A 17,401-nucleotide genomic window follows, 5' to 3' on the forward strand; every position below is an offset into this window, starting at 1 on the left:
AAAATGTGTAGGGGCGTCTGGGTGGCTCAGTGGGTTAAGCCTCTGCCTTCAGCTCAGGTCATGATTTCAGGGACCTGGGATTGAGCCTGGCATCTGGCTCTCTGCTCAGCGGGGAGTCTGCTCCCCCCACCCTTCTCTGCCTACTTGTGATCTCTTTCAAGTAAATAAATAAAATCTTGAAAAAAAAAATGTGTAGAAGTCTTTCAGTGCAGTTAACAGAGGAGAAGAAATTCATAATTTCTTGAGACTGTTGTTGTGTGATATATGATTTTATATACATTATCTGTTTCATTCAAAGGCTTTATTTAAAGTTATAGTCAGAGAACTAGTATGCGACAAGACAATATTGGAGCCTCAGTTTGCATAGCAAAAAAAATCTGTGAACACAACTTGACCTCCAAGAGATGCTGAGATTCACTAAGATCGTAACTATTTTCATTAGAATACTAAAATGCTATTTACCTTGATTTACTTTCATTCTCTTCTGAGAGTGTAGGAATTGAGGAGTATGAAAAATGTGCTGTGCCTAGTAGTCAGCAAAGCACATCATAGAAATCAGATAAATGTCCACTGAGATAAGCAAACCATGTTGAATAAATGAATGTGCTAGAAATATAGACAATGGTGGACTCGGTGAGAAGACTGATATAACTATTTAGAGAAGACAGTTGCTTAATATTTACAATTATTGTTTTATATGTATAATTAAAACTAGGTAAATTAAAAACATTTTGGTTGTATACAACCCCTGAATCCCATCTAAGATACTTCCGTTATTACTTAAAGTCTGTTTTTCATATTATATCCATTCAGGACATGAATGAAGTTTCCAGCTTTATTCAAGGTTCAAAGAATGGATGTGAAAGCAACAAACTAAATTATCCACCTTTTACTCCTGGTAAATTTTATTTCGTTACTTATTTACCATTAGCTGAGAATAATTTTCCTTGTTGACTGGTAAATCCTAGCATATATTTCTAAATCACAAACTTTGATACAATCTTGAGACACTGAAATCAGTTTTTTTGTTGGTTTGTTTGGTTTTGTTTTACTTTTGGACCTAAATTTTTATACTTAAGAAAAGGAGTATGATTTTAAATTTTGGTATGGCATATTGACTTTATCACTGCTAAACTGCCCATGATTAAATAATTAATGAAAGGAAACGAAATTTGTTTGAAATTACAATGTAAGTGATCAGATTCTTTCTGTGGGCACTGTGCTGTAAGTCTATGCAGTTTTTAGAAAGAACCTAATGTGAATAGTTACATCTCACATATTCTAAAAAATGGGTTTTTCACCATTAAAAATAAGTAAAAAAAAATTAACCAAAGGAAGGTATTTGCTCTTAGGGCAATAGCAGTAAGTACATCTGAAGAAAGATGACAATAATTATGGAAGAATCACATAAGCCTGGAAATTAAAGCACAATAAAAACTTTTCTGAAAAGCAGAGATTTACATGGTTTGTAATTGTGAAAGAGATTTATGTGTATAAGTTAAATTTTATTTAAATGAACTAAGCTATAAAGCTTTAAAATGGTTGTATATTTATATAATGTATAATACAAATGGGTATGCATATATCTATATATTTAAATGTATTTTTTCTATGGGTTTATTTAGTACTATAATTTGGAAGCCGAACATTTGTTAGTGTAAGTGCAAACCTTACAGTTAATCAACAGGAATAGAGGGTGGAGACCTAATTAGAACTTATCTTCAATTGTCTTTCTTTTTTTTTTTTCAAACTAAGTATCATCTTACATAGCACATAATTTAAGGATTATGAAGTTCACAATGGCAAAATGTGTCTTAAAATAATTTCTTATATATTTTTTCTAAGATATTCTTGACAAACTCCTGTATTCCAAAACAATTTGCATGGACACTGTGCAATACTGGGGGAAGCATTATGATGTTCACAGCCTCTATGGGTACAGCATGGCTATCGCCACAGAGAAGTAGGTGCAATTTCATTCAGAAACCTCTTTCATATTTAGTGTATAGAAATATATGTTATAATTTCCTAATATAGCTGGAAAATAATGAGAATAAGAAAACAAAGAAGGATAGTATTTTCATGGTAAAAAATTAAGGCATTAAAAACACCAGTACTCTTACTAATCTTCATGAATGTGGAACTTAATCAAGAACTACGTGATGTATGTGTTTAACTGTGATTCTTTTTTAATTCATAGATTTAAATTATGCTTCAAAGTTTTGACTCAGTTCGTTATCTCTGAATATAATGGTGTTCTAAGAATGAACTTCACAATTGGCATGGGAGAGAGATGTTTCTAAATAAGTCTTTATTTTTCAAAATCAAAGGTTTCAATTAAAATGTAGTTTTCTGGGGCACCTGGGTGGCTCAGTGGGTTAAAGCCTCTGCCTTCAGCTCAGGTCATGGTCTCAAAGTCCTGGGATCGAGCCCCGCATCGGGATCTCTGCTCAGCAGGTATCCTGCTTCCCTTCCTCTCTCTCTCTCTGCCTGCCTCTCTGCCTACTTGTGATCTTTCTCTCTGTCAAATAAATAAATAAAATCTTAAAAAAAAAAAAGTAGTTTTCTATGTAGTATCTCCCAAAGTAATTTTTCTAAGGTAGTGTGTCACTTGTGTATAAAAAAGAAACAAGTTTAAAAAAAAAAGGGGACAATCATAACTTGATTGCCTATGATTTTCCAAGCATTATATAAAGACCTGTAATGCAATTGCCAATAAAACCCAGATCCTGATCTCAATACATTTTAAAGTTTCTCATAATTAAGTAAACATGATCAAGTTTAATTCAAACCTACATTTGTCTAGTCCAAAACATGCCATGATATTATACACTTTTGTGCACTGTCTTCATAGTGTTTACTTTACTTTTAAACTCAGTAGAGCATTACATATTGGTGTATAAATATATAAATTCTAGAAACAAAAAGCAATACTATAGTTCAATATTGTAAAGATAATAATATAGACTAACCACTTTAAGATAACATTATCTTTTTACTAAGGTAGTCTGGATAATCTTTATCTACCAAATCAAGCACTTGTATCTTTTCTTGAATATTTCCCATTAATGGAAAAAAATTATCATTAATACTCCAATACCAGTAGAGGTGAGATGAATAATACTAGTGGTTGTGGATGGTAAGCTTGAGGAAACAAAATAAAATGCCTCTCAAATATGTAACTGTTATCCCAACATCACATGCTATTATTTGAAAATACAGATATTAATATATCATCAACATTACTGTTCACAAAAAGTCATACAGAGTTCAAATTCAGTTTATGAAATCTTATGTTATAGAGGGATTTCAATGAGTATAGACCATATATGTTAAGGGGGAGGGGGTTATGGACATTGGGGAGGGTGTGTGCTATCGTGAGTGCTGTGAAGTGTGTAAACCTGGCAATTCACAGACCTGTACCCCTGGGGATAAAAATACATTATATGTTTATAAAAAAAAATTGGAAGGGGAGGCAAACCATAAGAGACTATGGACTCTGAAAAACAACCTGAGGGTTTTGAAGGGGTGGGGGTGGGAGGTTGGGGGAACCAGGTGGTGGGTAATAGGGAGGGCACATATTGCATGGAGCACTGGGTGTTGTGCAAAAATAATGAATACTGTTATGCTGAAAAAAATAAATTAATTAAAAACATACAAAAAAAATGTTGAATGGATACAAAAAACATGTTCATTTAATTTGATAAAGAAAACCAAAGTCTGAACCACTTCTAATAGATTTCCTTTCTCTGTTTGATTGCAATATTTACATAAATAAATACTGACAGATAAATAAATATTGGTATGAAAGATTGATAAAATATTTATATTTATATAAAAATAAATCTTATTAATTTACTTTTATTTTTAGAGCCATAGAAAAAGTTTTTCCCAATAAAAGAAGCTTTATTCTCACCCGGTCAACTTTTGCTGGATCTGGACGTTATGCTGCACATTGGTTAGGAGATAATACTGCTTCATGGGAACAAATGGAATGGTCTATTGCAGGAATGCTGGAGTTCAACTTGTTTGGGATACCATTGGTAAGCAATTTCATACAGTGTTATTTATAAAATATGTGAATTACTCTTACCTTTGTAATATTATCATCTTAATGATTTTCAATATAATGACTAAGGTATATTGCAGAAAAAGTTCAATCCTTATTCTTAGGGAATTTATAAGAAAAATTAAAATTAGAAATTAGAAAAATTAGAATTTATAAGAAAAATAAGAAAAAATTAGAATTTATAAGAAAAATTAGAATTATAAGAAAACATCTATAATATTCAAGCCATTAAAATGAGAAAACAGAATAAATAAAATTCAAGTAAATCAAAAAAATACATATAAGAAATATCAACATAAACAGAGCATAGAAAAAGCTTACAAATACATATAATGTACCAGATAAGATGGTAGGGAAAAATCCAAATACATTAATAAAAAAAGTAACTGTCAAATATCTAAATATATTTAAAATACTAGATTGTCAGTTTAGGTTAAAAAACAATAAAGCTATTTCCTCTATTTAAAAGACAGTAAAATAAAATAAAAGATAAAAAATAAAGACAGAGGAAGTCTCAAGATTTTAAGAACAGAAAAAATGTATGCTAGGCAACTCTAAATATAAAAAATCTGATATTTCTAAATCAAGCAAAAAAAGTATGCCATGTTGATATTCAACACCAAAGAAGGCCACTACATAAAAAGAAATAACGTAAAATGTGTTAGGATATTACAGTGATCATTTATTCTTTCTTTTGTATACACAAAACAAAATAAAAACCAAAAACCAACCAAACAAAAACCACAACAAAAACTTCACACACCCACCCACACACACAGAGACTCTTGACTTTGGAAATTAAAAAACACATTATCAAATGATTTGTGAGCCAAAAAATAAACTGAATGGAAATGGAGGGGGGGAAAATCCTTAGAACTGAATGCTCATAATTATGCTTCATATCAAAACTGTGGGATATCTGCTTAGATTAAAAACAAGGATATGCTGAATATAAATGAGTAAAGTGAATTAATTAAGAAAATGGAAAAAAGAAAAACAGAATAAACCTAAAGAAAGAATAGGCAATTAAAATAAGAGAAGAGATTAATGCAATGAAAACAAAGTTTCTAGAGAAAAATTAACAAAATGAAATTACAAAGGCGATTTTGAAAACTTTCATAAAATGGAGCATTTTCAGTAGTTTTGTCTGAAAAAGAAGAAAAAAATAAGCAATCTTATAATGTATTTTAAGATAAGGTGTTATTTATTAAGCAAGTAATTAATATAAAATATCCAGGAGTAAATATTAAAACTAAATGTAAGATTTTTTTTTTTTTTAAAGATTTTATTTATTTATTTGACAGACAGAGATCACAAGTAGGCAGAGGGGCAGGCAGAGAGAGAGAGGAGGAAGCAGGCTTCCCACAGAGCAGAGAGCCCGATGTGGGGCTCGATCCCAGGACCCTGGGATCATGACCTGAGCCGAAGGCAGAGGCTTTAACCCACTGAGCCACCCAGGTGCCCCTAAATGTAAGATTTTTAATGAAAATTTTAAATAACTAAATAAATATATGTCATGTTCATAGATAATAAGACAGCATATTATAAAATACACATTCTCCCCAAACTATATCCAGGTTCAGTGATATTCCAATTTAAACTATAAAGTGAATTTGGGGAGCATCAAAGATTACTTAAATTTCATTTGGAAGACAATGCAAGTAGAAAAGAGCATAAGGATTTACCCTGTCTGATAAAGTAGTAATACAATGATATTTGTCTCTGTATATTCAAATAGAATAATATGGCAAAATAAGATACAGGCCCATGCATTAATGAAATACAATTACTATAGCACTATCACTATAGATCATTGAGGAAGTATCAAATATTCATATGAAAAATTGATATCCATTTAAAAAGAAATGGGCCCATGCTTCATGCCTTACGCAAAAATCAGTCTCAGATGGATTAAAGACTTATGTGTGAAAAGTAAACCTTAGATATATTAGAAGAAAATATGAATAATTCTGTGATGTTAGCTTAGGGGAATAATTTCTTAAACAGATCACAGAAGGCGCAAATAATAAGAAACATAAATTTGACTACAACAAAGTGAAAAAAAAATTTGTTCATTAAAAGACTATTTTAGGGGTACCTGGGTGGCTGAGTGGTTTAGAGCTTCTGCCTTCAGCTCAGGTCATGATCCCAGGGTTCTGGGATAGAGCTGCGCATCAGGCATCAGGCTCTCTGCTCAGCAGGGAGCCTGCCTCCCCTCAGCCTGGCTCTCTGTCTACTTGTGATCTCTGTCTGTCAAATAAACAAATAAAATCTTTTATAAAGTTATTTTAAATAGACAGTAAATGAATAATATTCAATTTAAAATACCTACTAGAAATCTGTAGAAGGTAAAAACAATAGAAAATTAGGAAAGGATATAAATAGGTAATTCTGTAGGAAGAGAAACCCATATGGATTCAGTAAAAATATGAAAAAGTTCTCAACTTCCATAGTAATCAGAGAAATGCAAGTAAAAAGTTTGGTGAAAAAAATATATATATATTTTTTAAAGTCTGAAAATAACAGTAATTGGGAAGAAATGGAATAATGGAAATTTTCATGTACTGTCATTGTGTTTACAAATGGTTACAACCAGTTTTGATTAAACAATGTGTATTTCCAATAAGCCAAGAAAATAATCTTGAAAATATTTATATATATAATACCATAGAAGAAAAGTTTTTTTTAATATTCACAAAGAAACCTATATATAAAACTTAACAGGAGCATTTTTCATAGTTATGAGATCCTATATTATAGAGAACTAGAACTAAATGTTTACATTTACACAAGTGAATCTCACAAAAATAATGTTTTGAGAAAAAAATGAAATGCTGTGTCATTCATACAATATGTCATTTACATAAAGTTAATAAATATGTAATATAGTACTATATATTGTTTATGGGTACTTACATACTATTTAGAAAAAAAAAGAGAAATGTTTGTAAAAATTTAAATGAATGTAAACATACCAAATTAAGAATAGTAGTTTTTTGTTGGAGGGTTCTTGAAGGAAGAGGAATGAAATTTTATATGACTACATGTTAGGCAACATTTTTTACTATTTTACTATTATAGTAATATATTATAAAAGAAAAAATAAAATCATGGGGGTGGGTTTGGGTTTAAGAAATAACACATTTTAATAATATAATTTCACATTGTATATTGACTTAACAATGATTAGATCAAAGGAGAAAGTAAATACATAGGACTAACAATGTATAAAGATTCAATGAAAAAAAGTATAAAATAATGTAAAAAAAGTGTAAAATAATTCCATAGCAAAAATGGAAAATATAAAACTTTATTAAGGAAGAATACATGAAGATAGTCAAACAAAAAGATTGCTAAATAATGTAAATTAATCTGTTGAGGCATAAACTATGATGCTCTTGGCAAATTTGAGTCTCTTTACACTATGAATAATAGATATATTTGTTACTTAGGTTGGAGCAGACATCTGTGGATTTGTGGCTAATACCACAGAAGAGCTTTGCAGAAGGTGGATGCAGCTTGGGGCATTTTATCCATTTTCCAGGAACCATAATGCTGATATATATGAGGTAAATGCCTCTTGTTCTCCATGTTTTTAAATAAGACCTAATTCTAGTTTTACCAATGTACTTAAATTTATATCCATAGAAGATATAGTCTGAAAGTTTGCAGCATAATTCATAAAGAAGAGTTAGAAGTCCTCTTCTCAAGGCATATATTTTATGTATTAAAAATGGTGAAATAAGGAAATCATGAAAGGTAATGATGTCATACCATAAATATTTCATTTAAGCCTAAAGCATATACAAGTGTGTTACATCACTTTAAAATAATTTAATATTAAATTAATATTAAAATTAAGCCAAAACTTTTTGAATCCAGATTCTAACAATGTAAGTTCCAAGTAACTTTCATAAAAAAATATAATGTAATATTAAGGATTTCCAGCTTTTATTCTATTAAAGAAACACAAGAAATTCAAGAGACTTGAAAAGTAGTTTGAGTCCAGAATCTTTGTATAATAAATAAAACTGAACTGATAGGTTGGGAAAAATTAAACTAACATGCATCTGAACTAGTGGGAGCAGAAGTATAAGGACATTCTGAGCTGTTCTACTACCCCTATGAATTCAGCATGTTCTGGGCTCGCAGAGACATATTTCTCAGAGGAAATGAGGAAATTGGGTGAAACCATTAAATCAATTCAGTGCATGTTAGTTGAGAAATTATTCACTGTTCACACACTGGTTACATATAGAGACATTAATTCTGTTTGAGAAGAGTTTTGATTAAACAATGGGCAGAGCTCTTCCTGGAAGGAGGCTTAACAGAACAGCAGTAAAAGGTATAAATTGGGGATTAGTCATTTCCTAATCCACCTGAATGGTGCTTTCAAGAAAATTGTGCTCATGGAAGATGCTGATATGAATTACATTACACCATGTGTTCATTTCTATCTCCCAAAAGCAGATGCCAAGACAAATACGTTAGGGATTTATTGGTGAAATACTTGTGAAAGGATAAAGGGAAGGGAGCAGGAAAAAATGAAGAAAGCCTTCATATCACAATCTGAATCTGGTGAAGATGAAGGCAAGGAAGGAGGGTTTTTAGGGAGCCCAGTTCTAAGGGTTTTCACTCAGCAGTGGTGAGTCCTCAAGGCAAAGTTGAGCATTGGAAATATCCTGTATATTTCAGGAATGGGCCTGAATAGTACCCCCACCATACTCATTGATTAGCTACGGGCAACCAAAGGGAAATATCTTCAGGAAAAAATGGTGATGAATCCAGGGAGGCAGTAGATGGTACCTTCAGTTAATTTTGCTACCCACTGCAGGAGATCCACTGATCCAGCTTGGGCTGAGCAGGAAGGCTGTCCTTCAAGTTACAAGCCTCTGTGCAGGCCAGTCAGTCTGTTCCCTGTATCTCTGGGCCAGTAGACTGCGTACCTGGGCTTTTTCTTCTAATGGCAACAAGGCACAAGGCAGCAAGTCCTCAGGCAATCACATTTTAAGCCTTTACGTGAATGTGTCACATGTACTAAGATTCCACTGCCCGGAGTATATCACTCAGTTGAACACAAAGTTAAGAGGTGGGGAAGTACACTCCACCTTTAGTAGTAGCAACTGCAGAATTACACAGTGAAGGTGGTGTGTACAAGGGAACATGAACAGTGGAGGCAATAATTCAATCTACCACAAATAATATAGGTAAAAAATTCTTTGTTAAAATATATTTTCATCTCTAACTATATGTAACTATATGTAAATAAAAAGTGTAAAATGTAAATGAAAAATGTCTAGTATAAAATAGTTTAATTAAAACATATATCCAAGTGAAAACATAAAAAATAAAAATAGTTATATACTTTGGTGAAGAAAGTGGAACTAGGGGCACCTGGGTGGCTCAGTGGGTTAAGCCGCTGCCTTGGGCTCAGGTCATGATCTCAGGGTCCCGGGATCGAGTTCCGCATCGGTCTCTCTGCTCAGCAGCGAGCCTGCTTTCCTCTCTCTCTGCCTGCCTCTCTGTCTACTTATGATCTCTCTCTGTCAAATAAATAAATAAAATTAAAAAAAAAAAAGAAAAGAAAGTGGAACTATTTCAAACTTTTATAAACAAGCTAAAATATATGTGATTTGCTTTTCAAATAGATTAAATGCATCTCTTTCAATTTTCATTCATTATTTAACTTTTTTATTTCAATGTCTCTTTTTATTCCATAGCATCAGGATCCAGCATTTTTTGGGCAGAATTCTCTTTTGGTTAATTCATCAAGGCATTACTTGAATATTCGCTATACATTATTACCTTTCCTCTATACTCTGTTTTACAAAGCCCATATGTTTGGAGAAACTGTAGCAAGGCCAGTTCTTCATGAGTGAGTACCATGCTGAAGAATTTTAATTTTTCAAACTATTTTCAGATATATATTGAAAAATTAATGGAGAGTAATTATGATGTCAAATAGATTTGACAAATTATGATGTCAAATAGAGAGGAATTATGATGTCATATGACTTATATAAAGCATTTGGTGAACTATGGAATGATAGCAGTAAATAAATATAATTAATTTAATGATTGGACAAGATTAAACTAGAAATGTGGGAATTGAATAGGGCTTAGGCTGTATTAGGGAAATTATATTAGTAAGATTAACACGCAGTTACTGAAGACATGTTATGTATGTATTGTCAAAATCACCTAACTGTAGATCAAGAGTATGGTATTGTTACAGATCAAGAGTATGGTATTGTTACAGAGCAATTGATTGTGTCTGTCTTTGTATATCTTGAGCAAAGCAGGACCTTTCCCCAAGAAATGACTGAAGACCCTTTCAAATCAGGTTAAAACAGGAATTTATAATGAAAAATTTAGAGGGAAGAAAGTAGAATATGGAAGATTTCTGATACTTTACAAATTTATCTTAGAGAAATTGTATTAGACAGAATACTTATTTATTATGAATAATAAGTAACCTTATCATCTCTGATAAATTTTTTTGAGCCCAGTTGAACTAATTTCCTCCCCTTTTCCCTCCTTTTTACTCTCTCTCCCTTCCTTCCTTTCTTCTTTCTTAAGTGTCAGATGAACTATAAGGATATAAGTACCATAGATTCAAAATGAGATACGAAACAAGTGAAATTAAAGCTAATAATCATTTCCATGAAAAAACTGAAATGATAAACCAAACAGGGAATTTGGATAAACTTATTTTTTTATCTTTATATTGTAAACTGTCATTATGAAGCAAATTGTCATTTTAGGTTTTATGAGGATATGAATACCTGGAGTGAGGACACTCAGTTCTTATGGGGTCCTGCATTACTTATTACTCCCGTCTTGAAAGAGGTAGGTTTTACAATTTTAATTAATATATTGCTTTTAAAGGATACCTTGTAACCAAATTCACACAAAATTATAAAAAAGACTTAGTAATAAATGTTACTCTACCTGACTGTTTCAAACTGATAAATGTTGAATTCTAAAATGTAGAAGAAATTCTGAAAAATTATAAAAATGTTAAACATATATATGTTTTTCAAATATATAATATGTAATTGCTGAGAAGAAAATTATGTAAAATTAATATTCTTCTAAAAAAGAAAGCTTTATTTATGGAAACAAAATCAATCTTGTAGTAATAACAATGAATTCTCATTTTATTAGACATAGACATATGTAAATAGATGTTGAAGTTTTGCTAAATTGTAAATAAGGGGGAACTGGAAAACCAAATGATCATATGAAAATATTAAATACTAAATATTAAAAATATAGTAGAGTGAGATTTTTGGGTTTTTCCTATTATTTAGAAGTCTGTATGCCCATGGAACTATACAGAAATGAATATGTACACATTTGCAATTACCATGTAGATTATAACAATACAAATGCTTTTTTTTATTTGCTACTTAATTTCAACTTCACTTTTGATGTGATTTATATTATTATATAAAACTAGTAAGATAGACTTTTGATTATTATTTATAGGAAATACTGTAGTGGAACGGTACAAAGGAAGCTTTTTTCTTAACTATTAAAACCCAACTTACTATTTGATATGAGACTTTTCTGATAAGTATTAAAGAAATAAAAAGTGTATAAATTATCTTGCTTTATTTTAGGGAGCAGATACAGTGAGTGCATACATCCCTAATGCTACTTGGTATGATTATGAAACTGTAAGTAACCTTAATATAGTAATAGACTCACAAATATTATACTGTCAAACATCTCTATATGGAAACTTAATTCCCAACACATAGCATATCTGTTTTCAGCATTTGTGTTATCATTATTAAAAAAAAGAATAATTCCAATTTGAATAATCAGCAAAATTTGTGCAGGTATACGTTTTGTTACATATGAGCAACTATATGTTTCTTGCATGTGATTAATATAAAGTTATATTATTTAGTATAAAGAGTTATATTTTTCATTTTTAAATTGTGGAATAAAAGTCAGGAGTGATTTTAGGAAGGAGTGGTGACTTATTTTGATGTTTTTCCTTCTTTATTTATTTATCTTATTGACAGAAGAATTGAGTATTGAGCTAGTGGTAACCATTTTTTTTTATATGGCACATTCAAAAGTTTGGGAAAGATTTTCATTTCAACCTTGAAAAGGCAACATTGTAACATTCATATGCAACATACTTTTTTTTTCATTTTATTTATTTTTTCAGCATAACAGTATTCATTGTTTTTGCACAACACCCAGTGCTCCATATGCAACATACTTTTTAATTGACTAAGACCTTTTGAGAAGTATTTATTTTAAAAGGTATTATTTTGCATATCACTTATATTTTTATAGAAACAATGATTTTTATGTTATTTTATTTTACTTTTTAAAAAATATTTTATTTGGACACCTGAGTGGATCAGTCAGTAAGTATCTGCCTTTGGTGCAGGTCATGATTCCAGAGTCCTGGGATCAAGCCCACATCTGGCTCCTAGCTCCACGGAAAGACTGCTTCTCCTTCTCCCACTCCCCCTGCTTGTATTTCCTCTCTTGCTGTGTTTCTTCCTGTCAAATAAGTAAATAAAATATTTAGAAAAATATTTTATTTATTTATTTGAGAGAGAAAGTGAGGAGGAGAGAGAGAACAGGAGTAGGGAGATAGGTAGAGGGAGAGGGAGTAGACTCCTGGCTGAGCAGGGATGCCAACTCAGGGCTTGATTCCAGGACCTTGAGATCATGACCTGAGCTGGAGGCAGATGCTTAACCCTCTGAGCCACCCAGATGCCCTGAAACAATGATTTTTAAAAGCATTTTAAAGATACACTTAATTTTAAACCAAAACAAAGAATAAAAACAGGACTAATTAAGAATGATAATTATTATAGAGGGGAAATTGATTTCTCTAAATTGATTTTTTTTTGAAAAAATGAAACTATTTTTCTCCTGCTTTGTTCAGTAAACTGAAAAACAAGGATTTTTTTCAAAGTTAGAAAAGAGCATATTGATATTAATTTAGAGGACATGAATTTCTCACAGTAAAAATTATTTCTATATATAAAATTGAATTCTTGTGAAATGGGATTAATGTCTTCACTAATATTAAAAAATCATTTTAACTTCCAAATATTAGGGTGCAAAGAGGCCGTGGAAAAAACAACAAGTTAATATGTACCTTCCAGGAGACAAAATAGGATTACATCTTAGAGGGGGTTATATTATCCCCATTCAACAACCTGCTGTAACTACAAATGCAAGGTAAAATGAAAAATCATTAACTGAAATCTGAAATGTAATTCAAGTTTTAATTCATATTTTATTGAGAATCAAAGATTACTGTTTAGTTTTTTCACCAGAAGATATTTGACATATGAAGGGGATTCTTAAATATAATCATATATAAAAGATTCAAATTACGAAGCATTATTACAAATTTTTTCTTTAGAAAATGAAAGTAATTAGATGATAATTTTTTGTATGCAAAATAATGGTTGATAGTGTTAGTTACATACCTGGATTTTCTTTTTTTTTTTTTTTTATTTTGACAGAAAGAGATCACAAGTAGATAGAGAGGCAGGCAGAGAGAGAGAGGGAGGCAGGCTCCCTGCTGAGCAGAGAGCCCGATGCGGGACTCAATCCCAGGACCCTGAGATCATGACCTGAGCCGAAGGCAGCGGCTTAACCCACTGAGCCACCCACATACCTGGATTTTCAATACATAAATGTCACAATGTTTTTCTTTCTGCTAAAATGTTTTACTTTAAATGATAAATGAGGTGGATAATTCTGTTTAGGGAAAGAATGAGACAGAAACTAAATTGTCTAGTAGGAATAACTTGCAGAAATATTTAGGAGAAAAGAAGAAACTTGAAGATTCTTATGTTCCATCTTGCAGCATTCATTCTGGGAACAAGAGCACAGAAGGGGTTATATTGAATGCACAAACTTCCCCATATTCTGTTAACACCCCAAGGGATAGTTACATTCTATTTCTTATCCTGCTGTGTTTCCTTCATAACATTAAGAATATCTGGAATTAAATTATGTACTTTATCATGTATGTAATGTGTCCACTCCCTTTGACTATAAACTCCATTAAAGCAGGGACTTGGCTTTTTCCTGCTGTACTCCCCAGGCCAATAGTAAATGTCCGGCCCATGATATGCTCTCTATTTTCGCTAAATATTTATTGACGGAACAAATACATGAGTGAATGAATGTGTGCTAGTAACTTCATTATTTTGGCATTATTTTCAGACTGTAACAGTTCCATGACTGTGTTCTCCAAAAAATTAGTTATATTCTAGAGCTGTATTGAACCAGACAAGCATATACTTTGGTGAGTTTGCAAGATGGAATATATTCTATATAGAGCAGTTGCCTGGACTCAACTGCTCTATATAGAATAGATTCTATATAGAGAGAATATATTCTATATATCTGCCTCAGGTTCTTTTAGGTTTAAAAACCTACAGGAACAGAGAAAAAAATTGTATTCATCATGTCTCATTTCTCATAATAGAATTAGCCTCATCTGTAAGGTTAATAGATACTCTACTAAGCAGTAAAATGTGTTTATATTGTACCTTTCTTTATTATTTATATAAGATGTAGCCTTGATAAATTGCAAGGTAGAGTTAATTGAGATGTGCAAATACATGTTAAATGTATTCTGCATTCATAAAGTATACTTAATTTTTCTTGCTTGAAGTATCATTATACTGTTTCAGTCTTGTTGGTATCTTGCCTCCAAGAAGTTCCACATTATATTTATTAAATTTATTTCTTTCATTTATTTTATAAGTATGTAAATTATTTATCTCATGGAAAAATAATAAATATAGACATGAACTTCATTGATACCAATATTCTCACATGAATGCAGAACATCTACAGATCTGCTGGGTTGAAATTGACTTATTTGTAAGATATTCTACTATTATAAATTTATTTTGAATTACATATATACCCAAACTTATTTAACAGCCGAAAGAACCCTCTAGGACTTATAGTTGCATTAGATGAAGATAACACAGCAAAAGGAGACTTTTTCTGGGATGATGGAGAAACTAAAAGTAAGTTTCAATGTGATAGACTTTTAAAATGTTCATTTTGATGATGGGACAATTTGCCTTTTTATTGATATAACATTGCATCTATTTAAAAAATGTCACAAGTTTTATTTTTTAATTTCTGTTCTTATCTATCTTAAGGTATTACATTACTTTGTGAAATTAAAATCATTATTTAAATTATAAATATTGAATGACAATATTTTTGTTGGTTCATTGTAAAAGTTTTTGACATGTATAGATATCTTTATTAAATTCTTTTAATTAGAGTAGTTAATAAATTCACAAATATGCAAATTTTATTATATTTTCAACTCAAGTGATTGTAGTGGTTAAAAACTAGAATTTTATTACTGTAAAAAAACTCTAGCATTGAAAATTTTGTTTAATTAGTGTTAAATTAATTAAATGATTATTTCCTTTAATTAATGGTGTACTTAATTTTATTTCATAAGCCCCATATTTGAGGATTCAGTACCCAGGAGAATAAAAAATGAGCCATTTTTTCCAATATGTAATTATGCCATACTAAATTTATCTGATTAGATTTAGTTAATTATAATTACCCTCATAAATTTGTTAGGTTTTTTTAATCCTGTTTTTTTTAATAGAAGATTCTTAGGTATTTGTTTTGTATTTGTATGTACAAAAAATTATAGCTTATATTTATAGCTTATATTTTAGCTCACTACTTCTCAGATGTACTAAAGAATATCCCGTATGCCTTTGTATGTGTATGGAACATCTAAATATCTCTAACCTCACTTCAAGAAATAGTCTGTGCATTGGTGTGCCCTCTAATAATTTGAAAATATGGAATCTATGAAAAATTCTTGTTTTAAAGTCTTATTTATGAAAATATAGATCACCACGATATATCTGCTTCACCTACAGTCTTCCCTTGTCAGTTGATTTCATCTCTCCAAAATGCCAAAAACTTTAGTTGGCCATTTTTTCTCACAGACTAGGAATTTCTCTAAGTTCTACCTTCACCTGGTTTCTCTTGTCAGTTCCATCACTGTCATTACTATATTTCATTTTAATACTTATAATAGCTCCTTGACTGGTCTGTCTGCAGTTCTTGTTGAACCCTTTTACATTCTATTTATATTTCAGTAGGTGGAGTAATTCTTTTATTTATTCATTTAAGAATGTATTTATTTTTATTAATATATAATGTATTATTTGTTTCAGGGATACAGGTCTGTGATTCATCAGTCTTACACAGAACCCAGCACTCACCATAGTACATACCGTCCCCAATGTCCATCACACAGCCACCCTATCCACTTCAGCAACCCTCAGTTTGTTTCCTGACATTAAGTTATCTTACTGTTTGTCTCCCTCTCTGGTTTTGTCTTATTTCATGGAGTAATCCTTTTAAAATATGATTCAAATCACCATACTTCTGCTCAAAACCTTCTAATTATTTTCCATTTTATTCAGTTAGAAGTCATAGTCTTTACCAGGACCCAGACCATGCACCATGATCTGTATTTTTGCATGTATGTGTGCACACACACACTTATCCACTACTGCTCTCCTTTTCTCATTTTACTCTAACACCAGCCTTCTTGCTCTGTTTCAAATACCTTAGAACCTGAGCATACTGGGGTGAGCTCTTCAATGAGAATATGTTCCAAACATTTACCACACAGAGGTTCCCTAAGATTGGATTCCTGCTAAATTAAATTATTTGTGATCATGAATTAAAGAATGCTGTTGAGTTCATACTTGCATTGATAGCACGTGGGGCTTGATTTTAAGGTTATTCTTACTCTTCAAATTATATAAATATACCCAAATATATTTCTTTCTATATAAAATATATATTGATAATTTACTTTCATCTAGGAAGATGTTTAAAAATATGGAGATGTGATTAATCAGTTATCAAATATGGTATTTCTATAGTTATGTGCTTTGAAAAGTTAAAATCAAAATTTTCTAAACAATCAATCTGTAAGTAAACAAATGAACAGTAAAATGACCTTCAATTCATGGTATGATTTTTATTTCATTAATTAGGATTAAGATCTTAGGTAAATTAATATGTTGAAAATATACATAAATTCTCAGATTCCTTTTACTTTTTTCACTGTCTTTCAAATTATTTTAGCCATAACCTTCAGTTTCTCTATTAAAGAAACTTGTTAATAAAAAGTTCTCTTACATAGATAGTGTAGAAAATCATTGTCTTCTTCCACTTTCCTCATTAAAGTTTATTTCGGTCTTTAACATATCTCCAGGTTCACCTTATTTCCTCAAACAATGAAAAAAATTAAAGGTGCAAAATAAA

The 17,401-nt window shown here is 31.0% G+C and overlaps 1 protein-coding gene across 2 annotated transcripts in view; it reads left to right on the forward strand.

Annotated features, from left to right (window-relative positions):
* SI (sucrase-isomaltase) overlaps positions 1-17,401 on the forward strand; it is a 107,062-nt gene that overhangs the window by 27,932 nt on the left and 61,729 nt on the right. For both annotated transcript variants that reach the window (XM_046002560.1, XM_046002561.1), the window contains 9 exons: positions 814-898; positions 1,846-1,963; positions 3,872-4,043; positions 7,522-7,638; positions 9,790-9,944; positions 10,834-10,918; positions 11,695-11,751; positions 13,164-13,288; positions 15,017-15,105. In XM_046002560.1, the coding sequence (XP_045858516.1) occupies positions 814-898; positions 1,846-1,963; positions 3,872-4,043; positions 7,522-7,638; positions 9,790-9,944; positions 10,834-10,918; positions 11,695-11,751; positions 13,164-13,288; positions 15,017-15,105 (1,003 nt within the window). The remainder of the gene's footprint in view (positions 1-813; positions 899-1,845; positions 1,964-3,871; positions 4,044-7,521; positions 7,639-9,789; positions 9,945-10,833; positions 10,919-11,694; positions 11,752-13,163; positions 13,289-15,016; positions 15,106-17,401) is intronic.

This window comes from Meles meles, chromosome 4 (genome assembly GCF_922984935.1).
Source record: "Meles meles chromosome 4, mMelMel3.1 paternal haplotype, whole genome shotgun sequence".
Taxonomy (NCBI): domain Eukaryota; kingdom Metazoa; phylum Chordata; class Mammalia; order Carnivora; family Mustelidae; genus Meles; species Meles meles.